This window comes from Pelodiscus sinensis, chromosome 7, assembly GCF_052426305.1.
Source record: "Pelodiscus sinensis isolate ZL-2025 chromosome 7, ASM5242630v1, whole genome shotgun sequence".
Lineage (NCBI taxonomy): Eukaryota > Metazoa > Chordata > Testudines > Trionychidae > Pelodiscus > Pelodiscus sinensis.
In genome coordinates, this window is record NC_143058.1 from 48,285,297 (window position 1) to 48,312,912 (window position 27,616).

General features: G+C 44.8%; 1 protein-coding gene across 3 annotated transcripts in view; it reads left to right on the plus strand.

The window, feature by feature from the left end:
- The window catches only part of PJVK (pejvakin), a 23,067-nt gene extending 4,193 nt beyond the window's left edge, over positions 1–18,874 (plus strand). Inside the window, exons 2-7 of one of the 3 annotated variants that reach the window (XM_025182793.3) lie at positions 1,005–1,179; positions 7,950–8,145; positions 8,723–8,864; positions 12,585–12,702; positions 15,174–15,269; positions 18,557–18,874. In XM_025182793.3, the coding sequence (XP_025038578.2) occupies positions 1,005–1,179; positions 7,950–8,145; positions 8,723–8,864; positions 12,585–12,702; positions 15,174–15,269; positions 18,557–18,858 (1,029 nt within the window). In that variant the 3' untranslated portion in view covers positions 18,859–18,874. Of the gene's footprint in view, positions 1–467; positions 1,180–7,949; positions 8,146–8,722; positions 8,865–12,584; positions 12,703–15,173; positions 15,270–18,556 lie in introns of those variants that run through there. The other 2 variants (XM_089779782.1, XM_025182799.3) reach the window with 2 other exon arrangements.
- The last annotated feature ends 8,742 nt before the right edge of the window (positions 18,875–27,616 follow it).

Consider the following 27,616-nt stretch of genomic DNA (forward strand, 5'->3'; position numbering starts at 1 on the left):
CAAATGCTGACAAGATCAATCAACCTTCCTTCTCCTCTCCACAGACACACACCACCATCCATGAAGTAACATACTGCTATGTTCCTCTCCCCCTTTCCCATCAAACTCACAGAACAAAATTCACACATGATCATGTAGGCAATAAAACCCAATAATGTCCTTTCTGATGCAGAAAACATAAATTTCAAGCCCTCATGACCCTAATACACCAACCTGCCAGAAAAGAGTAAACATCAGCAAAGTAAACCCTTTCAGAAGTGAAACCACAAAACACAGCAAAATCCCTACTTCCCTCACCCTATGGAGACACTAGCATACAGTAAATTTGGACAAAGTCCTATTTACTCATCAGCTAAAAAAGTTTAGAAAGGCGCTCACAATCTGAAATGTATTTATTCCAGGCTGAGGTCTTTAACAGAGCTATTATGCAGCCACTACTGAAAGAAGTCTCCTTCCCTTAAAAAAGTGTTAAGTCTTTACACAATTATGTAGCTTAGGTGGCCTGTTCAGGTGAATTCCCATTGGTAATGCACTTTGGGATCCAGCTGGATAAAAGGCACATTAAACAGCAAATATATCACTGTCTTTGCAATCACAACAAAAAAGATTGAAAAATGTAGCAGTCTTTTGATTCTAAAGCAATCATCTTACTTTCAGATAATGGCCTTATACTACTAAAGATCAAGCAAACATCTTTGTATCAGTTTACACAGTTAATGTATTATTCATTGTGCAGGATTAGTTGACATAAGGGAAGCTGTAAAAGCAATATACTGTAGAAGCTGGGTGGTGATGACCTACTGATTCTCTTCTCCAAACAAAATGTACTAGGTTTTAAACAAAGCAGCTAGACTTTAATTTTTGTTATGTGATAGTTCAGTTACAAAAATATTGTAAAATATTTTAACATGGGTATGAAGTTTTGAAGATGCAGTTGGTACAGGAGTTTTTATGATTAATATCATAATATGTTTGCTGCTGCTACCAAAAACTTTGTTAAGCAGGTTGGTGATGGTGGGAGATTAGTCCCCGTTCCTAGCCTCAGTGAAGCTGACAAATACCAACCTCTGAGTCTTGTTATAAAGAAGAAAAAGTGTTTTCTTTCAAGAAAATCTAAATTTGCTTCAACACCTTTCACTTTAAAAGACATTCTTCAGGGAGAGAAAGAAATTTCAGCAGGTACGTTTTTTGGTTTTTTTAAGCCTGAATAATTAAGTTTTTGCAATAAGTACAGACCTCATGTTATATATTTAATTATAATATGTAGTATGGTGGTGCATTAGTATAGTTAAAATATAATTATCTTAATGACTCAAGCAATTAATGAGAAATGGAAAATAAATTTAAACATAGTCAAACTTCTATTTAAAAATTGCGCAAATATGCTTATGAAATGCTGGCTGAGGGGAAGAGAGAAAGCCCCTGCCAGCTGGGTCAGCTGGGGGGAGAGAAGGTCTCTGCTGGTTGGGAGGGCTGGGGGGAGAGAGCAGTCCCCTGCCAGGAGGGATCCTGGGGAGAGAGATGGCCCCTGCTGGCTGGAGGGGCTATGGAGAAAGTGAAGGCTCTTTCTGGCTGGGGGAGAAGAGATGACCCCTGTTGGTTGGGGTGTCTGGAGGGAGAGAAAAGGCCCTAGCAGATGAGACCTCCCACCTCGACCCCCTGTGCACTCCACAACTTTCACATACCCTCACATCTCCAGCCCCCTTCCTCAACCTACCACCTAACTCATGCACCCCCTATGTTATGCTTAAACAAAGCACGCGAGATCTTTTATAGGGGAAAAGGCAGTACGCCACATTTATTGAGAATACAACAGTTGCATATGCTTTTCAGTCACTCTCACACACAAACACCATACACTCAGGCTGTGTCTACACTGCACTCCTTTTCCAGAAAAGGGATGCAGATTAGACACTTTGGAATAGCAAAATCCGCGGGGGATTTAAATATCCCCCACGGTATTTGCATTAACATAGCTGCCGCTTTTTTCCGGCTTGGGGATAAGCCGGAGAAAAGCGCCAGTCTAGATGTGATTCTCCGGAAAATAAACCCTTTTCCGGAGGATCTTTTATTCCTACTTTCAAGTACTTTTATTCCTACTTCCCCTCAGCTTGAAAGTAGGAATAAAAGATCCTCCAGAAAAGGGGTGCAGTGTAGACACAGCCACACAGTCCTGCCAGATGATGTTATAGTTACCAGTCCAGAGTCTGGACCAATCTAGTGGCCAGTCAGATTGATCACAGAGAGAGAGCAGGGTCTTTTGTCAGTCATGATCCAATGCTCTTCTGGAGTTGGTGGCAAGATGAACCCAAAGTTCTATAGCAAAGCACCCTGCTTTTATAATCCTTTTTCTCTGTTGAAGTCTATGGACTTCGCTATGTCAGTCTGTGACCAGTTACTGTTATCTTGTTGATGTTAATCACTCCCAAAACATCTCCAAGAGGCTCACCCTGTCCTGGATTGTTAATCAATTGTTTTTAGGGATGCCTTCACCTTTAGAGTCGTCAGTCTGCCAATCTGATCAATTCTTGGCCATGGGTATGCAATGATGGTTTCTCTGACACCGATATGTCTCTTCACAGTCTGTCTTTTACAGTTAGTCTTCACCCCGCATTCTCCCCCTTCTCTCTTGCCCATCTGGCTTTAACGATGACCTTCACACCATATCTCATTCATACAAACAGTCTTTCACAGAGATACAAACAGCAAAGTTTTATATTGAACAAAAGCAGACAGCATTGTAAATTGCCTTACTAAATTTTGTAATTAAAACAATTCACACTGAAGGCTCCGGCCTTCAACCCTCCTCTAACCCTCACTGACATAGACACAATATGAGATCCTGTCTCTTTACTTACTAAACTTTATATATATGTATATATATATATATCTTACTAAAGGGCTTAGTTTAATAAAATATTAAATGTGATAATATGTTACCTTACATTGCTACGTTATTAATCCTAAAATACAAATATAAAAAGAATAAAACTTTCAATTTCAACACCCATTCCTCCTGCCCTGCTCCCCCCACATCCCAAGGCCTTGTCCTGACTCCTGCACTCCCCACACCACCAGCCCCCCGCTCTTGAAGGACCCGGGCAATGCCAGGTAAGTGTTCTACTAATATATATGTTCTCAAGGTGCATCTCCATGAAATGTCACTGTTGAATGGAAATAGTGGCTTCAAGCCTGCAGTTGATTCATGTGACTGACCCCTTGTGCCAAGTGTCAAGTGTCTGCCCATTCAGATCTGACTGAAGAATTGGGCCACAGTGATACTTTATTTTTATAAATTGTGTCATGTATTTCAGCAGCATAACTGCCTCTAGCTATGTATAATTCCAATAAACATTGAAGGAGACTCTGTCATATGTAGGAGGTTCAAAATTTAAACTATTGGTCCAGATCCACAAAAACATTGTAATGCTGAATGTCACAAAACTTACAGGTGTCTAGAAAATCATGGGGATCCACCATAGCCTGAGTTAGATGCTCCTATACAATGAATATTACGAGATAGGCATTTAAGAATGCGATCCACTAGGTCAGGGGCCTGCATCCTTTTCAAACCTAAGAACCAAATTACATCAAAATTCAGAGCAAGTGGTCAACAAAGAGCCATATAAGAATGTTCATTTGCATGACTGAAAATATACAAGTTGATATTATTGATAATTGATATAATGATTAATAATAGCATAAATGAAACATGGTACTCACAGATTTTATTTAATGGGACTTCTGCTCCTGCATCTTTTCGCACATTTCTTTGAAGTTTACATCATAACTGGTCAAATTCAGCTTAATGCATGCATTCAGGCTGTCTTCTGTCAGTCTTATGGCCGGGGGCTGCAGGAGTCTGGGTTGGGGTGCTTGAGGGGTTCATGGAAGGGGGTTTGAGTGTATGATAGGCTCAGGATTGGGGTGTGTGGGGATACAGGAGTCTGGGGATGTGGGAGTGCAGGAATTTGGGGATGTGGGGGTATGAGGGACTCAGAGCAGGGGGTTCAGGTGTATGATGTGCTCAGGGTTGGGATGTGGGGGGGTGCAGGACTGTTGTGATGCTGTGGGAAGATGTGGACGGGGCCCCAATTGGGAGCTTGTTGGCCAGGCTTCATTTTTAAGTAAAGTTAAATATTATGTCCAACACAAAAGATTTCAGTGTTATCTTTATTTATGCCAGGGGTGGGGAACCTTTTTTGGGTCAGGGGCCACAAACCCACAGAAAAATCAGTCGGAGACCACTCAAGTGAAAAGAAAAAAAATCACCACCACCACCAACTCTCCAAAAAAAACAACCCTCAGATATGGCCCCCAACTGAAAAACCTCATTCCCCTGGTGCTCCAGCCCCATGGTGGGGGGAGGAGCAGGGAGGACCGAGGTTCAAGACCTCAGGCCAGATTTACTCTTCTGGGGTTCCAGGGTTAGGGGATTTTGTGGGCCCCCTAGGCTTTAGGATAGGGCCAAAATAAGGGGTTAAGTATATGGACAGGGCTATCAGTGAGTGGGATAGGGATGGGGGTGCAGGATCTGAGCTGGAGATTGCGTGCTGGAGGGGGTGAGGGTGCAAGGTCTGGGTGGGAGGTAAGGTATAGGAACAGGCTGGGGGTAGGGTGTCTGACCAGGGGGAAGGGGCAGGAGGAGGCTGAGGGCAGGGTGTCTGGGCAGGAGCAGAGGAGCAGGCTGGGGGCAGGAGCGGGCAGGAGACAGGGTAGCTGGTAGGGTTGCCAAATGGTTTCAACAAAAATACTGGACACACTTGACATTACATCACAATCTACATTACATCTTATTTAGAAAATACCGGACATTTATATTTTCTCTTTTATATTTTCTCAATTTGTTTCCCGAACAGAAAGCTCAAATACTGGATTGTCCGGTTCAAAACCGGACACCTGGCAACCCTACTGGCCTGAGGGGTGGGGCAGGAGCAGGCTGGGGGCAGAGTGTCTGTTCAAAGGGGAGGGGACAGGAGCAGGGTGGGGGTAGGTGTCTGTCCAGGGGTAGGAACAGGGTTGGAGTGTGGGGGCTTGGCAGGGGAGGAGGTGTGTGAAGGGGTTGGGGGTGCAGGGTCTGGATTGGGGTGGCATTTACTTGGTTTTGTTCTGTGTGCCGCTCCCAGGCTCCAGAAGCTTTCCCCTCTGCTGTTCCCCCAGTCAGGGGAGGGGAAGGGGAGCAGCAGAGCACAGCCACTTCTGGCTCTGGCTTCTTCCCCACAAACCCGATCCAGCAAGGAGGCTCGACCCGCCTCCCCCTATCAGCTTGCTTAGGTGCTTAAACGTTATTAAAATCCTGACAGAAGTGGAACTCAGTAGCTTTAAAATTCACTTTATCAAAAGTCTGTAAGTTCCTTTGTTCAGTCATGTTATATTGTCAATCAGTATCTTCTAATTTTTTCCACTTGAAGAACAGAAATATATTGTGAATCACAAGGAAATTTTTAATTAAAATGGCTCATTCAGGGAATAGAGTTCAAACAAAAAGGGATTTCTTAGATCTAAGAGCCAAGTCAGGGCTGGGCAATAATTTTAGAGTGGGGGACATTTCACCAATTTTTGAAGTGGCCCTGGACTACTCTGGAAAGGGGGAAGGCATGGGTGTGCTGGGAGTGCCCAGGCACACCCTAATGTCTCAAAATAAAAAGTGGTGTTGCGTTTTAATTTAATCGCATAATACACTCTTTGGGCTCGTCTACACTGGCCCCTTTTCCGGAAGGGGCATGTAAATTTCACCAGTCGTAGGGAAATCCGCGGGGGATCTAAATATCCCCCGCGGCATTTAAATAAAAATGGCCGCCGTTTTTTTCCGGCTTTTAAAAAAGCCGGAAAAGAGCGTCTACACTGGCCCCGATCCTCCGGAAAAAGTGCCCTTTTCCGGAGGGTCTTATTCCGGCTTTGAAGTAGGAATAAGAGCCTCCGGAAAAGGGCACTTTTTCCGGAGGATCGGGGCCAGTGTAGACGCTCTTTTCCGGCTTTTTTAAAAGCCGGAAAAAAGCGGCGGCCATTTTTATTTAAATGCCGCGGGGGATATTTAAATCCCCCGCGGATTTCCCTACGACGACTGGTGAAATTTACATACCCTTCCGGAAAAGGGGCCAGTGTAGACGTAGCCTAGATGTTGTAGAAATTTATAGAAAGCCCGCGTTCACTCTCAGCATGTCCTTTATGATTGAGTATTCAATAAATGTTCACCTTAAAAAAAAATTCCCTTGGTGCACACCCTAATGAAATGTGCTGCGCACGCTTATGGGGCAGAGCTTTGTGAAGAAAGGGCGGGGCCAGGACATTTCTGTGCTTCTCCACCCCCAAGCCCTGACTGGCCTGCAGGAGGGGGAGTGAATGAAGTTTGTGCCTCCACTCCTCCACAGAGACAACTGCTAGCTGTTCTGAACAGCTGGCGGTTTACTCTAAGTGCCATGCACCCGGCGGGAGGAGACTTCACATGCTCCCACTGCCCCTAGGCCAATTGGGACCTCGGGACAGGGGGAGCTCACAAAGTCTCTTGCTCCCTGCCCCCGCCCTACAAGGGGCATGTGGTGCTTAGAGTGAACCACCAGCTGTTCAGTTGGTGGTTTGCTCTAAGTGCCACGCACCTGTGGCAGGGGAGGAGACCGTGATTGGCCTGGGGGTGGAGGAGCAGCGGAGTGTCTGTGGGCCAGATCAACCCGCTTGGCAGGCCAGATTTGGTTCTCTTGCCAAACCCTGATCTAAGTACATGCAACATTTCAAGAAAGTCAGATTTGGCTTACTTTGTGTATTGCTACTTCTCCAGAAGAAATTATAAAAGTAGACAAATCAATGAATGCTGGTTCTTTTCATGTGACAGGTGTTTTAACCTTTTCTAGCTTAAATATTTTTTAGATGGTGGGGGCTAGGAAATTAAGACAAGTATACTACTAGTAGTCATGTGTGTTACACTGGTATTACAAAAATTAAAAACAAATTCAGCTAAATTTCCACTGTAATGGTCTAGCCGGTACTGGGTGGTGCTGTGAGGGTAGAGGACTGTACTCGAAGACCTTTCAAGGTCTCTTTCAGTTCTAGTGTTCTATGATTCTATTAAATATAACTAGAAAGTCAGCACTTATTAAAATGATTTTTACCTGAGACTTTTCTTCAATTAGGATAGTATAAAAAATCATAAAGGTCATAAACTTCCCTTGTACTAACCAAAGGCCTTATGTATCAACACAGTCGCATCTAATACCATGAGAATGGCAATGTGGTCTAGTAAAGGTATTACACTTAGGCTATGTCTAAACTGCAGAGGTATCCCAGAAAAGCTCTGCCGCATCCAAGGAACGCATCCGCTTTTCCAAAAAAAAAAAAAAGGTCGGAAAAACAGATGTGTTTTGTCGTCATCCCTGTAAACCTCGTTTTATGAGGAAGAAGGGATGTTCTGAAAGAGGTTTTTTTTCCCCCAAAATTTGACTCTGTGTAAACACGCCAAATTTCAGAAAAGCCTCTTTCGGAAGTAAATCAGAAAAAGATATGCAATTTGCATATCACAAATTACATTCCTTTTTCCAATTTATCTTTGTAGTGTAGACATAGCCTTGGTTTCAAGAGTTTAAGTTCAGTTCCATGATTTTCCACTGACTTACCATGTGATCTGGGACAAGTCACTTTGTGCTTCAGTTCACTAAGAAACTAGAGATAATTCATACTCACCCGTGTAAAGAGCTCTTATAACTATGGATGAAAAAGTACTTTATAAGAATTTCAGTAAGTAGTATTGTCTGAGACCCTTCTTCTGCTCTGAATTTCAAAAGTGAAGAATAAAGTTTGTTTTTGATATTTTCAGGGTGATACTCCAGTTCTTTAGTTTGTTTGAGCCCTTAAAATTATTATTCTCTTTATAACCCTAATGGACTTCTATTTTATTTTCTGTATATGAACATGAGACTTTTTTTTTCAAAATACAGCAAGTGTCCTCTTTTCCTCAGGTGTTTCATCCTATCAGCTATTGAATTATGAAGACAAATCAGATGTTTCACTCTATGGTAGACGAGGAAATCAGATAATGAGTGATGTTGGGGTCAATATGGCTGGATCAGATTCTATTGCAGTAAAAGCATCATTTGGCATAGTGACCAAACATGAGGTTGAAGTACCAACATTACTTAAAGAACTTACTAGTAGGTTAGTACTATAATATTTATATTCTTAGCACTAGTGATTCTATGGCTAGATTATGTGATGTTACACGTTACATTGAAATCTTCTTTGATTAGGTTTTTGTTAGGTTTTGAGCACTGTCAATCAATGAATGAGATTTGCTGTCAGATCATTTAATAAGAACAGTAGAATGGCCAGGCTGGTAATACCAGTGAACCACTGAGTCCAATATTCTGCCTTCCCACGTTGCCAGTGCCGGTTGCTTCAGCTGGAATGAACAGAACAGGGCAATTACTGAATGTTCCATCCCCTGTCATTCAGATCCAGCTACTGGCAGTCAGAGGATTAGGGACATCCAAAGCATGGTGTTATGCCTGAAATCTAGGCTAATAGCTATGGATGAGCCTGTCCTCCATGAACTTCCCCAATTCTTTTTTGAACCTAGTTATACTTTTGGCCTCCATTGGTTGATTGTGTGTTGTGTGAAGACATATTTCCTTTTGTTTGTTTTAAACCTGCTGCCTATTAATTTTATAGTCTAATTTGTTAGCTGCTGTTTAATTTGCCAACTACCTGTGGGTTATTTCTCCTTTAATTTTAGAAAAATTAACTTTGATCACTGCCTAGTCCGACAATCAAGAGAAAGTAGGAAAGAGGTTCTGTGTGTGGTCATGGAAAGTATTAGAACAACGCGGCAATGCTCATTATCTGTGCATGCTGGTATGCGCGGGGAAACAATGAGGGTAAATATATTTGACAGTCTTTTTTAACTAATTAAAATGTAGAGTAATATTCTTATTGCAGGGACTGTGAGCAGATTTTAATTACATTTACACTGATGTAAATCCAGAGTAAAATTACAGTAGAGGTCGATGGAATTATACTGATATAAATTAAATTAGACCCTGAACATCTCTATACTGTTCATATCTAGACAAACAGCTATTCCGGTATAGACTATTGAGGAAAAATCTTGACTCCATGGATGAAGCAGGTATAGGCTGGGGCTGGAGTAGAAGCAAGAACAGGGTGGGAAACAAGGCAGGAATATTGGAGCAAGGGCTGGAGCAAGGACTGGAGCAGGAAGTATAAGTGACCGCAGGGCAAGTAAGGCTGTGGGGTGATCAGCATTGAATAATGGTCTGTGGTAGGCATAGGGTTCAAGTATCAGACCGTTGACACCTCTGCTCGGTCAGCAAGTGCAATTGTTTTGAGGGAGCTCATTGGGCATTTCTGAACTTCCTGGGTTGTCTAGCAACCAGGCTGGGAGCCAGTTGTGTACCTGACACATCCATCAGGATAAGATGAATAATAGTACAGATACTCCCCTCTCTCTGCCCAGTTCCTCCTGTTGGATTAATTGGGTCTGAACAGACTACTTCTAAAAGCTGCCGATTCCTCATTAAAATGGACCAGCTATGATGCTATAGATGAGTAGGTGGAATCTGGAATGCTATAATCCATTATGAAATATAAAGGCAAACTCCATGGCTGTGTCTCCACTGGCATGATTTTGCGCAAATACTTTTAACGGAAGAGTTTTTCCGTTAAAAGTATTTGCACAAGAGAGCGTCTATACTGGCATGTGCCTTTGCACAAAAGATTTACATTTGCGCAAAAGCATCCATGCCAGTGTAGACGCTCTCTTGCGCAAGAAAGCTCCGATGGCCATTTTAGTCATCGGGCTTTCTTGCGCAAGAAATTGTTGTTACCTGCCTACACTGGCCTCTTGTGCAAGAATACGTGCGCAAGAGGACTTATCCCTGAGCGGGAGCATCAGAGTATTTGCACAAGAAGCACTGATTTAGTACATTACAGCGTCAGTCTTCTTGCACAAATACTCGCAGCCAGTGTAGACAGGCGGAAAGATTTTTCGCAAAAGCAGCCGCTTTTGCGCAAAATCTTGCCAATGTTGACACAGACCATAAGAAAACATTGGGCAGACAGAAAATTGGAAGATTAGTGTTCAAGTTTAGTGCAGCTAACTTTAAGAGCTGGTTTTGATAGTGTGAGCTTTACAATTTCTTCTGTAAATTTGATTCAAAGACATTTTGATATTATCCGTACCTATTCACTTTTCGAGAGAACCAGCTGCACTTTTCTTCACTCTCATACAAAGAAAACCATAGCCTCACTGAGAAATATGATCAAAATTTCCTCCTAACTCCAGAGAGGGAGAACAGAGAAATGAGGCGGAGAGAAGTGTGGAGGAGGAGAGAGGTGAAAAATAAAAATAAAAATAAAAAGCAAAACAATATGGAAAAATAGCTAAACTGGAAAAAATACACAGAAGAAATTAGATAAGTTAAAAAATATAATTAAACAAAGACATGGGTCAGACTGAAGAACAGAAACAGTTTATATATATCAGATGTGGAATGGGATACGGTGTTTTGGCAGAGGTAGGGGAGACCAGGCATAGATCCATTGTGCGTCAGAGCTTTTGCTGAAAAAAGGTAGGAATTACTCCCTTTTATCATCACTGAGGGCAACCAGAGCACGCAGAGAAAAAAATGCTTGGCTGTCCCTCAGCAAGGTAGGCAAGCAAGCAGGGAAACCTCAGAACCGGCTGTCTGGGAAGGAGGGGTCCCTTGAAGCACAGGTCTCAGATAGGCTTAGGCAACAGCCACACAAGGTAACTCCTGACCTAATGCCCTGCCAGAACTGATTCCAGCCCACCTTAAATGCGTTTCAGCGTCCTATCAGTGTGGATGTGCTATTTCAAAATACCAAAATGCTATTTTGAAATGCATTTTGTGTCTAGACGCGTTATTTCGAAATAAGCTATTTCGAAATAACGCTGTAGTGTAGACATACCCTATGAGTTTCCAGTAAATATCCATCCTATATTCTCCCTGTTAGGCTCTTCTTCTGCAACTTTCACTCCAGTGGTATTATTGCAAGGTTCAGTATCTCTTGCTGGGCTCTGATACTTTTGAATTAAGATTTTGTATCTTTTGTGGCATAGTCCCAGACCATGTAATATTTGAATTCCATAGGAGAATGCACCAAAGAATGGCAGCACAAGATATTGGTCCTGTCCCCAGCTGGGGACTCTTGTGCATTTCAAAGCTAGCACGCTATGTGCAACCTGGGGCCAGCAGGAAGTCCTGCTGACTTTGGGCTCCACACGGAGTTCCAACTTTGAAATGCACAAGAGACTCCACTGGGGCTCTTGTACATTTCAAAGGAGGAATGCAGAAGTGCCCATCGACTAGCTGAGTCGTCCATGGAAGTGCCTATCGACTACTCAACTAGTAAATTAATTGATATTTAACATCCTTAATTCAAATACCACATGGCCCCTGCAGCTAGTACCAGGATGGGGCAGACAGCAAATCTGCCTGAGAAGGCTGCTGGCTGGGAGTCAAGCATGTAAGTCTCCTGGCCAGAGCCTGCTTCAGGCACCTCAACCCTCTGTTCCCCACCCAACATAACCCAAACCCTCTGCCCTCCTCCTGCATCCATATCCCCTCCCAAATCCTGCTCTCCATCCCTGTCCCATGTCACAATCCTCACCCCTGACCTCCTCCTCCACCCCTGTCCCATTCCCAAGGTTCCAACCCTAACCCCTACAGCCTCTTCTGCACCCTAGTCTCCTGCCCTAGGTTACAATCCCTTCTCGCCCAAGGTCACAACCCAAACCCCTGCACCCTAGTCCCCTGCCCCAGATCACAAACCAAACCCCTGCATTCCAATCCCCTGACCAAGATTGGAACCCAAACCTCTGCACCCTAGTCGCCTGCCCCAGATCACAGCTGCTTTCTTCATCCAAACTCCCTCCAAGACACCACCACACTCTCTCCTGCACCCAATCCCTGCACCTTCAGCCTGGCCGAGCCTACTATGCTGCACCTAAGCCCGAGAGTACTCCAGGCTGGCTGGGCTTGCCATGCTGCGCCACAGATTAGAGCAGCTCCCTGCCTACCCATGGTGTGGTGGGCCTGGCATGGCTGGAACAGCCCTCACTCATGATGTGGTGCAGTGGGTCTGGGCCAAGTAGCCCCTGCCTGCAGTGGGTCTGACCTGGACAGATCAGCCTGTGGTACTTCAGGCCTGGCTAAGAGACCACCCACCTGTGACATGTCATGAGCTAGGGGGCTTCTCCAGCCTGTCCGTGCTCTCTGAGCAATTAACTGGATTAATACTTGACTGGTTAACTGATTAAACTGGATTTTACATCCGTAGTATCAGATATACTGATGCTTTCTGTCTCTCAGACTTTACTTAAGTGTAGAAAGTAATGAAGTGCAGGACATCCAAAAGGATGACATTGATATGCTGATTAGAACTAGGAACATTTTTTAGGAAGCTAGATCTTCAACTTCAAAAGAGTCTTTCCATTACTGAAAGTTCCATGCAGTATTTTAAAGTTATTACTCTGAATGTTAATTTATGTTCAAAACATTTTCCTGTAAATGTTTGCTTTTAATGCAATAATTGTTTTCTTTTTTAAATCATAGTTTCATATTATTGAGGACCAAAATCACAAGGGACGAGACAAAGCTATTGTTTTTCCAGCTCATACAACTATTGCATTTAGTGTATTTGAACTTTATATTCATTTAGATGGTAATTTTGGTAAGTAATTTTTATTATAATTGCTAATATAGTAATTTGATTCTTTAAAACTTTGCTCTTGAACAGAGACTTGACGTGTGTCGGCCCCAATCCTATCAAGATTTCTGTACATACTTAACTTTATATTTGTGAGTAGTCTGACCTCATCAGAGACTTAGTTTTAATTCACAATTAATTCTTCCTAGGATAAATGTAGGTGACATCTAAGGGTCTGGTTTATCCTAGAGAGATTTTCACAGAATTAAATATGGCAGATAATTAAATTTAAGTTTTTAAAAAAATGAAAATAACACTGTTAGTAATGAAACATTAAAAAATGCATCTGCGTATCAGTGTGTGCCTTGGCTGGTTTGTAAGGAACTCAATCTCTTAGGGCAATCTGATCTACTTCTCCATGCAAGAATAATGTGGCATGAAGGGCCATTCTCCCCTTCCCCAAGAGGCATGTCTAGAATTTGTAAACAAAACATTTTCCTTGCCTTGGGCTTCTATATTAGTTTGCACCAAATCAGTGAAACGCAATCTGAGACCATAGTCAGTCATGGCTACCTCCAAATCTTTACGAAGTTTTAAAAATATATATAGTTACACAAGATAAAGTGGATTTACTTGCCTAATACTTTCCCTTCTTTGGAAAGGATATATTATCAATTCCACTCATTTTATTCTAGCCCAGAACAACAGTTGGTCAAAGTATGTTGATAATAATCTATCTATATATTTTAGAAATGTCTGTCTGTACATCTGTGAGTCTGTTTGTTCAAAAACTCCTCCTAAACAGTAAGAACTAGCACCACCAAATTTGGTATGCAGCTTCATCTTATCCCCACTTAAAGCAAGGTTAGGGTATGGTTGTGCTAAGCAAACAAGAAGTGCCAGAAATGGGACTGTTTTCTGTAACATGGAAAGGGAAGGGGGCAGAAAGAGGAGGGATGTGAAAGCAGGGAAGGGCACAGAAAGGAGTAATGTGATATTGAGAGTGGCCACTGGGGGTAGCTGCACCAAACAAGAGAGTGGCAGCATACATGGGGCTCTGCCATCTTGCCTGCCACCAGACTGGGTAAGTAGTTCCCCTGCCCCAAACCCATTCCCCCTTTTATATCTTCCCCCTTGACTGCAGCCCTGCCTTGATTCCTGCACCACCTACACCACCATACACCTCTTGTCTAGAAGGACCCAGTGAATGCTGGGTAAGTCTTCTAGTAACCCATAATATACAGGTTGAACCTCTCTAGTCCAGCACACTCAGCACCTGAACAGTGCCGAACCATGGGAGATCAGTATTGTCTAGCAGTATTACCAACACTTCCACTGTTTACTGGGCTCTTAGAAAATATTTAAGAATAAATTAGAGCTAAATAACAGCACAGATCACTGAGTCAGGACTGTTGGCTATAAACAAACTTCATGGGCCCATGGGAAACTTGGCCACACCCATGATAAGTGGGCATCTGGCTAACTAAAATCACGCTTGAGCACAGATGTTGCTGAACCAGAGAATGTGGGAGGCAGTAAGTTAATGAAATGCTGACTGCCTCAGATGTTTAACCTGGCCAGGAAACTGTAAGGACATGACCGACATGATGATCATTGTAAACCATCTAAGTTAATAAACGAAGTAATTACTACTTCATCCTACCTTGCTTCTCTCTGTTCCATCTCATTTTGTGTGATAACACTGTGTGCCAGTTGCTTGACACCGTCTTTTCTAGGAATTAAAGGGTGCATCTACACTGCACCCGTAGCTTATTTTGATATAATTTCGAAATAAAGCGCTATTTCGAAACATCTCTTAACTCTCATCAGACAAGGGCTTCAGGGATGCCAAATAGTGCACCCATTTATTTTGAAATCTATTCCAAAATAATGGGCTGCTTTAAAGATGTGGAATAGCTATTTCGGGATACTTCCGGTATCCCGAAATAGCTCCACAGTGTAGACGTAGCAAAAGATTAGTAGAATGACTACACGGAAAGCTGAGTTTAATGTTAAGCACTCCCTTAGCTTTATAATACAGGCAGTCCCCGGGTTACGTACAAGATAGGGACTATAGGTTTGTTCTTAAGTTGAATTTGTATGCAAGTCGGAACTGGTACATATTGTAGGGGAAACTCTAGCCAAACATTTCTCCAGAGCTCAGTTTTATTCTCCCACACCTCACTTCCCTCAGTCCTTTATTCTCAAGCTGAGGTGTCTGCTGAGAAAAGCCGCTCCACGTCTCCCTGGTCTGCTGGGGGGGGGGGGGGGGGCGCTAGCTTCGCGTCTCCCTGGTCTGCTGGGGGGAAGCAGCTAGTGCGGGGTTGCCTCACCCCGTTTGTAAGTAGGGATCCGATGTAAGTCGGATCCATGTAACCCGGGGACTGCCTGTATGTGTTATATAACAGAAAACATTTTATATTTAGCTATGTTTGGAAATTGTGTAGCTTTTGAATTTCAGTCTTTTGAAGGTTGTACTTTTTTCTTTAATACAGAGCTCTGTGTCACTCCAATTTCAAAAGGAGGTTTTGAAAAAGAGCAATCTGGATCATTTTCATTGAGCAAATTAAGGAGGAATCTGTTCCGCCGAAGTATGTTTGATATTTATGTCCAAATTCAATGATCAAATGGATTAAGTGCATGTTTTTGTTTCTTTGACTTAGAATGCAAGGTCAGATGTTCACCAGCATCTAATCAAGAGAGAATTTCACTTTAATATTTGCCCCAAGATAATAGTTATTTTGTCTGTGATGATGTCAATTTAAAATAAATGTAAAGATTTTAAGATATACATGGAGAGAGTCTGATTTTAAATAATTATACTCTTACTTATTGTGACTATGTTATTGTATCTTGAAAACTTCTAATTCTTTTCTTAATACAAATGATACAGTATTGATGATCAGAAATAAATATTAATTGTACAATCACAATGACCTAGGAAGTAAACCTGTGTTATATTTTTACAATTTATAAAGCATTATGTAGTTAATCTCAAAAAGTATGCTACATAAAAATAAGGTAAATTTGAGACTGTAAATATTTATTATTTTAAAATGCTCAGTAAGGAAAAATCTTCAATTGACAAGGAGATGGCCTGTATCTATTTATAGGATTTCTTTCTTATCTGTTCTAACAATGTTTTATGTTGGGTACAATTAAAAACTGGATGTTTACCATCCCTAGTAGCCATACTTATTGTAATATGAACGTCATCCTGCAGCATAGAGTTTTGCTACTTTAGTGAATTTTCAGAATGTCTTATTCTAGAATGAGGAGAACCACAAATACAAGAACAAAAACAAGAAAAATGATGTGGTGACATAAACATCCACTTCTAATTGTGCTCTTTGTATGGAAGACTTTACTCCACTTTTACCCTTTCCTGATCCTGGGGGCTGCTGGTGGCCAAATCAATTTGTAGTGCAAGTTTAAGTAGCCTCAATATTATTCTAGCCTGCACCAGTAGATAACAGTCTCCAACAATTCATTCTGATGGTCAAATTATTTGGAGTGCTTCATACTATGGTCTTGGCCTGGAAGAGCTCTGCAGAAGGAGTCAGGACTAGCTAGTATATGGGATATCTATGCTTTCCTTATAGAATTTTGATACTCTAGTGGAGTCCTTTTCTGCTTTAAGTCCCTTTTGCACCACAAAGGTGCACAGGACATTTGAGAGGGATTGAAAATCTGGCTCATGGTCTGAAGTCAGGAAAATAGCATGTTAAACTCCTAGTTCAAACAGTATAAACATCACTCTTAGAAATACTAAGTTCAGATTCTAACTCTGTTTCTTCAGTGGATTATACGTTACTTATTGATGTAAGAACTCCATTTGTTATAAAATGAAGAAGAGTTCCATGTTGTATCTATGTATTAAAAGAATATAGGCCAGTATTTTCAACCATAGATGCCTAAAATTAGGTTTCTAAAATCTTAAATCTAAATAAAAATAGCTAGATTTCCAAATGTGTCGAGTTACTCGCAGCTTCCTTTCATAATGGAAATTACTTTATTTCTTTAGATACAGGTGACAACTTTAGAACTGGGAATGTGGTAATAGTTGCTTTTGTTGTTGTACTGTAATATAATCTGCATTCATATTTCTGGCCTACATTAGGTACAAGAGTTATCTCAAATCTGTTTTGTGAGGATGTTTAGAGAATGAAAGAGATCTGAGGCATATATACTCATGTTAGAAGTAGAAGAAAATGATCCCTGCTCTGTTATTGGAGAGTGTTGTCAGAGACCACTATTGGGAGGATATAGTGATTGCAGTCCTGTTCCTAAAGAGATTCTAAATCCTGCAAATGTACATGCTTACTTTTTTGCACGCTGGAGCATTTTTTAAATCCAATGGCTATGCAGATCTGATGAGAGGTCTTTGCTCCTGCGGAGTTTATCAGTGAGTCTGCGTACCATTGTAAATAGTATCTTCAATTCCATAAGCAGCTCAGACATATACCCACCAAATTTTCCCAAATTAGGTGCTGGTACTCTGGTGGACACTAGAAATAAACTATATGTGGCGTTTAAGATACTTGTTTCTTTTTCCTTCCCTTTTTTCTTCTTCCTAACCCCCCAAAAGTTAGGTCATGTATACACTAGGCAATTATTTCAAATTTACTCAGTTTGACTTCTGGGTACCTGATTTTACAAATTCAAAGTTCCGTGTCTTCACTATGGGGAGGAATTGAATGTAGTCTGAGGAATCACTCTGAGGAGTTGAAGGAGGCCTCCCACAGACCAATTAGTTTGAGTTAGTGGCACCAGAGCATCTACACTAACATTATTTCAGACTTACAAGTTTAGGAATAGCGTTACTCCTCATGAAAAGCAGGACTAGAGTTCAAATTCCATGGCCCCTCATTTTGGAATAATGGGCTTGGTAGTGTGGATGCATCACTTAGAAAATCTACTCGGGGGGCTAATTTCAGACTAAGGTCCTAATGTAGACTAGGGATGTTAGCAAGTAGTCAACTGGACTATTGACTACTCGATTTCCCTCCTCCCCCAGCATGAGAGGCAGCAAAGGGGGGGAAACAGGAGCTAGTGCTGGGGGGAGTCATCTTAAAAGTTCGTTCCCCCCAGTACCATCTCCTTGGTGCTACCCTGCCTGTCCCCACTGCCTTTATCAGAGGCAGTGGGGGTGGGGCAGATGGGGGGCTGCTGCGAAGCAGCCCCTGTCCACAGAGGTCCCAGCAGGGAGTTGGGCCCCCCCTCCAGGGTAGGGGCAGCTGCTGCCAAGCAGCCCCTGTTCGTGGCAGCCCAGACTAGCTGTGTGCAGACAAGGCTGGCTGCCACGAACAGGGGCTACTGGACTTAGAGCAAACCGGGACCAAGTAATCCTGGCTCATGCTGATTGGGGATGCTGCATCTCTGCATTTTAAATGTAGTAAGAGCCTGGCAGTGCAGGTGGCTCCCAGATCCAGCATGAGCCAGGACTAAGCAGTCCCGGCTCCTGGAGCTACCCCCTAGTGCGGCTCTGCAGAGCGGGTCTTATCAACTAATCCACAATTTGTATTGACTACACAATTAGTCAGATAATCACAATTTAACATCCTTAGTGTTGAGCAGACCTCAGAGAAACATTTCAGATGTGAATTATCACCAAGATTCTTATTTCATCAGAGATAAAGTTGTCCTCTGGCAGAAGACATTTGTGAGCCATTTCTGCCTCCCTTTGAAGTGATAAGGAGGTGAGTGTCAAAATTAAGGTTTCATTGGAAGAGCTCGTTACAGCTATAATATGATGTCTCTAATACAGCTTCATAATTCCATATTTATTTCCATCAATTGATTAAAAGTACAGTGTGTCATGGAGAGAGTTCATAGTGTGATGACAAAACATTGCTATTTTGTGTGTATTCTTTTTCAGATAAAAGGGTAATGGATATCATTGCTAATTCAGATGCTTACTTGGAGGACCTATTTACAGACTATTATGAAAAAGCTACAAGCATGACTGATATCTCTACAAGCTATCTCAGAGAAGGGTCTCATATCCGGGTTAATTTACTTAATAATAACATCCCCAAAGGTCCTTGTGCCCTTTGTGGAATGGGAAATTCTAAAAGAGAAACAGTCTATGGATGTCTGGAGTGTTCTTTTAATGGACAAAAGTATGTACGACTGCATGCTGTGCCCTGCTTTGATGTTTGGCACAAGAGAGTGAAATAAATAATCTATGAGCTTGCCTATTGTTATGGACTTCAGTGTAACCGTGCCACAAATTTTCCAAAACTATTCAATTTTGACAGTTAAAATGCAGCAGACATTAAAAGTGCAAAATATTTGATTATGCTGGTATTTCCTTTTTGTATTGTAAAGTGATTCTTTTATAAGGATTATTGTATTACCTAAGTCCAGAAATGCCCCATATTTGTGGCACTTTCTCATTTTATCGTTCATGGTAAGTAATCTAAACATGTTGAAACTGAATGTCGAAGTAGCAATCTTTATCAGCCTATAGTTTGTAATGTACTATAAAAGCTTCTTATGCACATTTGGTTTTTTATGATATTTTGTCTTAACTACATCAGAGTATGCTGGTAAAATGAGAAAATGTGTTAATAATTTAGTGCTGTCATGAATGTTTAATTGAAGTATCAGATTAAAAGCACATTTAAAAACTAGCTCAGTTTAATGTTTCATTGACAAAAGGGAAGGGTTAAAAGGACCATAACTGGTGACGTGTATTCCATGTTAGGCTGTGAATTCACCATATGTCTATATTCTGATTATATTTGTAGGGACCACAAACAAGTCTGCATTGTGCATTTAGCTAACTCAAATCAGGTTTATTTTTAAGCTTTCACACTTCCTGTTGATGTTAGTGGCCTTGACATATCTGAAAAAAAGAAAACAAAATGGTTTAGCAATAATTATATTGCATTGTGCAACTAATATGCTGTGTCCCTTCTATTAGATTTCAGGTTTAGTAGTTGTTGAACCCAATATCACAAATTTAAAAGTTTTTTTTGCAGTGAAGTTGTGGCTGTGGCAATCCCAAGATATTAGAGATAAAAAGTGAGTGAGGAAACATCTTTTATTGGATCACTTTCTGTGATGCTGGGATTTCTCATGTGGCTTGAAAACATGTCTCTCTGGGTATGTCTACACTTCAGCATTAGTCCAGAAAAACAATACTAGCGTCCACGCTGCAATTGCGTTATTTCAACAAAAAGTCAAAATAATGGAAGGCTTTTTCCGATAGTGGTATAGCTCATTCTATGAGGAATAAGACTTTTTTTCAGAAAAAGGAGTGTGTGGCCACGGAAGAGGGAGGTCTGTTGAAAAAAGAGGCCTCCAGGAAATAACACTGGTGCCCTGCTGGCCACTCCGTCCACACTCATCACAACTCTATAGATCCTGTCTTCTGGCAGCTCTTAAAGCCACAGACACAGGGGACAGGGCTTGTGGCAGTAAGCAACCCTGGGAGCTGCAACACACTGCACAGCTGCTACTGCTACACATCTTGGCACCAATGTCCCAGCCACAAGCCCTGCAAGAGCTCACTGGCCCTCCCAGGGAGCATGCACAGGGCTCCCAGGAGCCTGCTTGGGGCTGGAAAAGGTGTGTGCCATCCTGGTCTGGGGTGGAGATCCTGGTCCTCCTAGAGGTACGGGGTGAAGAGGAGACCCTCCAGGCAATGCCGACATATGGCCGGATGGCCAGGACCCTGGCCACGAGGGGCCATCACCAGACTGTTGAGCAAGTCAGGAGTACAGTGAAGGAATTACGGCAGGGACAGGGACCACAGTTCTCGTTCTGAGGCAGGACCCCACTCCTCCCCCTATTATAATGAACTTCACCTCATCCTGGGGGTGCACCCTGGTGGTGGACTCAGAGCTGGAGATGCCTGTCGTCACCTGGCTGGGGATCTCAGCCCAGGAGGAGGAGGAGGAGGTGAAGGAGGACGAAGAGCTGGAGGAGAAGGCAGAGACGGCCCTGGTGCTGCAGTCTGTGCACGTGGAAGCACGTGCAGTGCCAGTCTGCGCTACGCAGCCCCAGGCAGCAGCCCTGGAGCACCCCGGGGCTCCTGCTCACAGGCTCTGAGGAGGCCAGACACATGTCTGAGTGCCAGGGGGTGGAGTGGGCGGTTAGAATGCTGCTGGCAGGAGGCTGGGGACAAGGACACACACAGACTCTGGAGGGCCGCACATGGGCATGCCTGCACGCTTGAGACACCACCCACTCCCTGGGACAGTGCTGCCAGGCGCAGGTGTGTGTAGCCCTGATGGACGCCTAGGCTGCCCGAGGCCCCTCTCCTGGCCATTGGATCCCAGTGTAGATGGACACTTCCCTTGCCTGCTTGTCCATGGGATGTGGGCGGAAAGCATGGTCCCATGGGCACCTCTGGGCCCTTGTGAGGCAGGGCCTGCAGTCCAGGCCACACATGGCCTTGCTCCTGGGACATCCCCACCCTCTGACCCAAGAACTGTTGCTCTCAGCTCGCTGGTAAGGGCAAGGCCTCAGGGAGAGTGTCATGACTGAGCACATCTCTTTATTTTCCTTAGCTGAACCGGCTGTGATTGTGGGGTGAGCGATGCCAGCCGCCCAACCCCCATAAGCGACGGAGGGCCCATGAGGACCTAATGACAGAGCACGGGTCCATCCTCTAGGACATGTAGTAGATGCTGGCCCAGGTGGTCTGGGACAATGCACAATGGTGGGCCCAGATGTGGACTGAACTGCTGCAGCAGGGCCGCAACGGTCCATCTGTGCCACCGTCTGGGAGATGATGGCGTACCCGGCCCCAGTTCCAGTCTCTGCTCCAGTCCCTGCTCTAGTACCCGCTCCCCCTCCCAGCCTCTGCCCCCACCCCATGCCTGACCCCACTGCAGCCCCCCCTCCTGTTCTCACAGGACCCCCCCACCCCTGAGGTCACTGAGGTCCCCAGACACGAGGTGGAACAAGCACCCGAACCATGTGCCACTCTAAGCCCCAGCTCTGAGCCTCTCCTCCCCACTCCGAAGTTCTCATCCCCTCCTCCCCATATCCAGGTTCTCAGTCCCCCTACCCCCTCCCCAGTTTCAGGTTCTCAGCCCCCTCCCCAGTTACTTTTATCAGAAAAAAACAGACTTCTTTTTTAAAAAACAAAACCATTGTTTTTTATTGAGTGTACAGGAAAGGGGGAAAGGGAGGGTTGTTGTGGGAAAGGCCTACGGGGGCAAGGCACAGGCCTCTAGTGGGTGGACCCTGGGGAGAGTTACTTGGGTTCTTCAGAGAAACTCTCCTTCGGGGCCTCCCAGATGCACGCACCCCACACCTGATGGGCCTGGCGAATGGCAGCTCGGCGCAGCTGCTTGAAGGCCCGTCCCCCAGGATGGCCTCTGCCCCCACCCCAGAAGGAAGGCCTCCCCCTTCTCCACAATGTTGTGAAGAACACAATATTCAGAGAGCACCTGGGAGATGTTGTGCTCCCCCACCTCCAGGCAGATCAAGAGGCACCTGAACCTCACCTTCAGATGCCTGAAGGCGCATTCCACCTGGATGCAGGCCCTGCCCAGGAGGACATTGAAGCGGTCCCTGCTTGGGTCCAGGTGGCCAGTGTATGGCTTCATAAGCCATGTCATGAGGGGGTAGGCCACATCCCCCACGATGCACAGTTGCATCACAGTGTCCCTGACCCTAAAGTTAAGCTGTGGGAAGAATGTTCCAGCCTGCAGCTTGTGGTAGAGGCTGGAGTTGCGGAACACGTGGGCGTCGGGTGTCCTCCCCGAGCAGCTGACGAAAATGTCTGAACCACTGGCCGCTATGGTTCACCAGGGTCTGCAGGACCATTGAGAAATAATCCTTTTCTGTTTATATACTGGGTGGCCCGGTGGTCGGGGGCACGGATTCGGATGTGGGTTGCATCTACTGCCCCCCCCCCCCAGTTGGAGATGCCCTGGACAGCAAATCTGGCCATGATAGGGCCAGATCTCCCAGACAGATGACCCTGAGCAGCAGGACAGTGTTTGTGGCCCTCACCACCTGCAGAAGGAGACAAAGACACAAAACAGAGAATCAAAGGGGGTGCTGAGCCCTTGGGAGGTCCCCGAGCCCTCCTCATCTCCCCCCACAAACATCCCAGGACCACCCCCTTTGAAACCGCCCCCCGCAGGACTGTGTGAGGGCAGGACTGCAGAACCCCCCCAGTTGGAACTGGTGTCCAGCCTCCAAAAGTGGGTTGCAAGGGCATTGCTCCCACACACAGTGAGATGAGGTTGCAAGGGCATTGCTCCCACACAGAGGCAGAGGTTCCCAAGGATGAACTCGGAAGGCAACCTGCAGAAACTCTAGCATGGCAGTGTGGGGTCATCACATGCCCAGAGGCAGCTCTGGCTACATAGCAGGGAGTGTTGTTGTGTCTTTGCCGCCTGAACCGACCACCAGGATCAACAGATGAGACAGGCCGGGTACTTCTGGACTTGTCCCAGGCTCCTCCATACCGGCTCCAGCCACAAAAGCCAAAAAATGGCAGCTCCAGCATGGTTGCCGGTGGCACCAAAACCTTCATCGGCACCGGACGGCGGATCCCGTCTTTCACAGGTGCCGGCGGCACCGGCCCCACAGGAACAATCGGCACTGACAAGAGTGCCTCGGCCAGCACCGAGGGAGGTCCGACATGACACCGAGTCATTAGCTTCGGCACCGGCACTGTTGCCAGTACCTGTGGTGCCGCAGCAGGGACAGCCAACAGGTGCACCAGGCACAACAGCACCAGCACAGGGGAAAGCCCTGGACAAGGCGCGCAGCGAGAAGAGTCCTATATCTCCTTCTTCTACTTTTTCCACCAGAGCTGTCTCCCTCGCCTCCATTGTGCCTCTCGCCCTTGCAGTGCGTATATCATCACCAAAGCCCTAGAGCTCACTACTATTCTAGGAGGAGCCCTCGATCCCCATACCGAGACCAGTCGCGGTCGCATGGAAGTCATTATTACAGGCACCCATCATACTCCCCATCACCTTCCTGTGGGCGATCACCACATTATTATTACTCGCCGTTACGATCGTCTCATGCCAGTTACAGCAGACAGTATGATAGCGTCAGGTCATTCAGACGCTCATCACCATCTTGATCGGACTGATATTATGACCACCGTCACAGGGCGGCCTACTCTCCACACTGCTGCCATCATTCACGGTCACATCAGCAATCTCCATGCTCGTATTGCTCCCCGACCCATCAGGCTGCTCCAGTGGAACTGCAGCAGCAGCAGGCAGACAAACCAACCCCTCTTCCGCAGAGCCCACTCATAGTAACTCAGCACTTGGAGCCGGAAGAGGATCACTTATCGGAGGCAAACGATCAGCAACAAGAGCTGCCAGTAGTGGACCATTCCTCCTCCTCCCCTGATGAGGTGGTTTTCCTGGCAGACATGTCCCCGCCGGACGACTTGAAACAATTTCAAGAGCTTTTCAAGTGGGTGGCTCACTCTCAGGAGGTCCAATTAGCCGAAGTGCAGGCCAAACAATATCAATTGCTGAAAAACTTGCATCTTCAGCAAAGTTCGAAGATTTTCCTCCTCGTTGATGAGGCCATCGTGGAGGCTGCCGAAGACATCTAGCAGACCCCAGCCTCCATGCCACCAACTAATGGGTGAGTGGACAAAAAATATTTTGTGCCCTCTGTGGAAGCAGGCTCTTTGCTGGCCAGGCCTCTCGCACGTATTGCCATCCAAGCAAAAGGTCAACTTCCCCTTGATGAAAACCCTTACACTATGTAACTTAAAGATCAGCGACGAACAGGAACCAAAACCAGACCTGAAAAGTTCATGTAAAGTTCGTGCTGGTTGTGCTGACTGCGCCATGCCCGATAAGGCAGAAAGGGAAAACAGGAAAGCATCTCACCCCCTTACTCCTGTCACTTAACAGACAGGGTCTGCTAGCTTATCACAAAAAAGTGCGCAAAAGCTCTCTATAAAACAGCTACCCCTCCTATATCAAATTGAGGAATCCCGAATAAACATTGGATGGCGGAATATGAGCCAGGTCTGAGGACTGATCACCCGAAGGCCACCTCCCGCTCACCGAACCAAACGAGTTCCTGTACAGTGTAACGTATACCAACTATTCTGTTGTTGCTGTTGTACTTTGTGTTTTTTCTAAGTGTGAGTATTGTTATCTAAACTTAGTTAAAAGTTTTGTTAAGTAGTATTGTTAAGAGTTTTAGATAAGTAATTAGACTTATGAGTAAGATTGATGTAAACATAACTGTTGATAATCCCTGGTCCCTGATTTAAAAGATATTTAGTAATAGTTTGCCTGTTTCTGCACCTCCCTAGGACTAGCCACATTTCCGAACCTTTTACTTTAAACCACACCTTCCAAAGGCCTTGAGTTCTTCTTCAATCACCCGCAACCAAATTCATTAGTGGTTGATGCGGTGCAACTGTGAGCCACGGCACAGTATAAAACCATGACATCTGATTTAAAAAAACTGGACATCTTTGGCAGGAAGGTGTATTCATCAGCTACACTTCTCCTGTGTATTGCAAACTATGCCGCCCTATTATCAAATCACAACTTTGATAACTACTCCAAAGTGGCAGATCTCCTGCAATATCTCCCTGATTTAAAGAGGCCATTTTTAAAATCTGTGGTGCATGAGGGTTATGCGTCATTGCAAGCAGGATTGTAGATTGCCTTAGACATGGTGGACACAGCTGTGCAAACAACCGCAATGGCGAAAGCGATGAGAAGGTCATCCTGGCTTGCTTCGGCCACAGTCCCTAAAGAGCTACAGAACAAGGTGGAGGACCTCCCGTTTGAAAAGAAAAAGTTCTTCGTGGACAAAACAGATGAAGACTTCCATTGAGGGAAAGATTCTCAGATGTCACTCCTTACCCTTGGCATGTACACGCCCCCCTTTAGGCGTAAGAAGTACTACCCATATCAAATAAGGTACGATTATCCTTTTCAGAGGAAACAACGAGTCTCAATTCCGTTCAAGGCAGCGCCCACAACGCAGGTGCCCCCAGCCTCCCCATACAACCAATCTGGCGAGTACAAAGCGGCAGGTTTGACTTCTCAGTCGAGGGTGTGAAACCAGTCCTTCCTACAGAGGCAAAACATCATGTCACCGACCTCTTCCACCACTGCCTACGACCGTTCCAAGATCAATGGACAGCTAAAACATCAAACCAACGGGTGTTACAGCTTGTGTCATCTAGGCTCACCATCCCATTTATGTCCATTCTGCCCATGACCCCACCAACCCCGTCCCTCTTCAGTGACCCATCTCACAAGGGCCTTTTGAAACAGGAAGTCCGTCGTCTCCTGTCCATTGGTGCTATCAAGGTCGTTCCAACACAATTCCGGGGAAGAGGGTTCTAGTCTTGTTATTTTCTCCTGGAGAAGAAGTCCGGAAGGTGGAGACCCATCCTCGACCTCAGGAAATTGAATCGGCATCTCCGAAAGCAAAGATTCAAGATGGTGATCCTCTCTACCATAGTACCCTCGTTAGACAAGGACGATTGGTTTGCAGCCCTCGACCTGCATGATGCCTGTTTCCACATCACCATCCAGCCAGCCCACAGGCATTTTCTTTGTTTTGTCATCGTCGACAGTCACTTCCAGTACCGTGTGCTGCTGTTTGGCCTCGCAGCCGCTCCCAGGGTTTTCTCAAAAACTGTCTGTTGTAGCGGCACATTTACGTCACAAGGACATTATCATTTTCCCTTACCTTGACAATTGTCTCATAAAGGGTCAATCACGAGAAGAGAAATCCCGTATGATCACACTAGCCAGGCAGATCCTCAAGTCCCTCGGCTTCATTATCAATGAGTAAAAATCGACGATAGAGCCCACACAGATCATAACATTTATAGGGGTGCGACTAGATTCCATCATGGCTCAAGCTTATTTACCTCTGGAATGCTTCCAAACAATTCAAGATCTAACCACCATCATTATGCATGTTCCTACTGTGTCAGTGCGTACTTGTCTACAACTTATGGGACATACGGCTGCCACCACTTTTGTGGTCCAGCATGCAAGACTTCATTTGCGCTGTCTTCAACATTGGCAGTTGTCGGTATATATCCCCACAAAGCACAGCATTCACAAAATAGTAACTCCGACCACTCTCATCAGCAGAGCCCTACTCTGGTGGACAAAACCACAAAATCTCATGGCAGGGGTACCTTTCCACCGTCAACAACCATTGAGCCAGCTGACTACAGACGCTTCCCTCATTGGCTGGGGCACCGATATGAACGGCATGTCAGTACAAGGCAAATGGTCGACAACAGAATCCACCGTACACATAAATCTCTTAGAACTCAGGGCAGTTTTCCTCACATGCAAACACTTCCATGTCCACACTGCTGGCACAACAGTCAGGGTGCTGACAGACAACATTGCAACAAAGTATTATATAAATTGCCAGGGAGGAGCACACTCCTGATCACTCTGCACACGAGCAGTCCAGTTATGGAACTGGTGTGTCCGAAACGACATAGCCTTAATAGCATCATACTTACCTGGTACGAGCAATACAGGCAGACACGCTCAGCAGACATTTCCCGTGCAATCACGAGTGGGAGATTCATTCAGATATTCTTCAGGATGTCTTCAGTCTCTGGGGGTCTCCACAGATAGACCTGTTTGCCAGCTACGACAAGAAATGTTACCACAATTGTTCAAGAGCGGGCATCAGAAAGGGGTCCCTTGAGGATACATTACTGACTCCCTGGATCGGCCCACTACTTTATGTGTTTCTACCTACGATTCTCATACCCAGAGTACTAGAGAAGATCAATGAAGATTCAGCCCAAGTGATTCTCATAGCCCAATATGGACAAGGCAACCATGGTACCCGTTTCTCAGTCGAATGTCAATACAACCACCACATCGTCTTCCCCTCCTACTGCACCTGCTTTCTCAGAAACATGGCTGTCTGCTGCACCCGAGACTGGAAACCCTGCATCTAACAGCATGGCTTCTAGCTG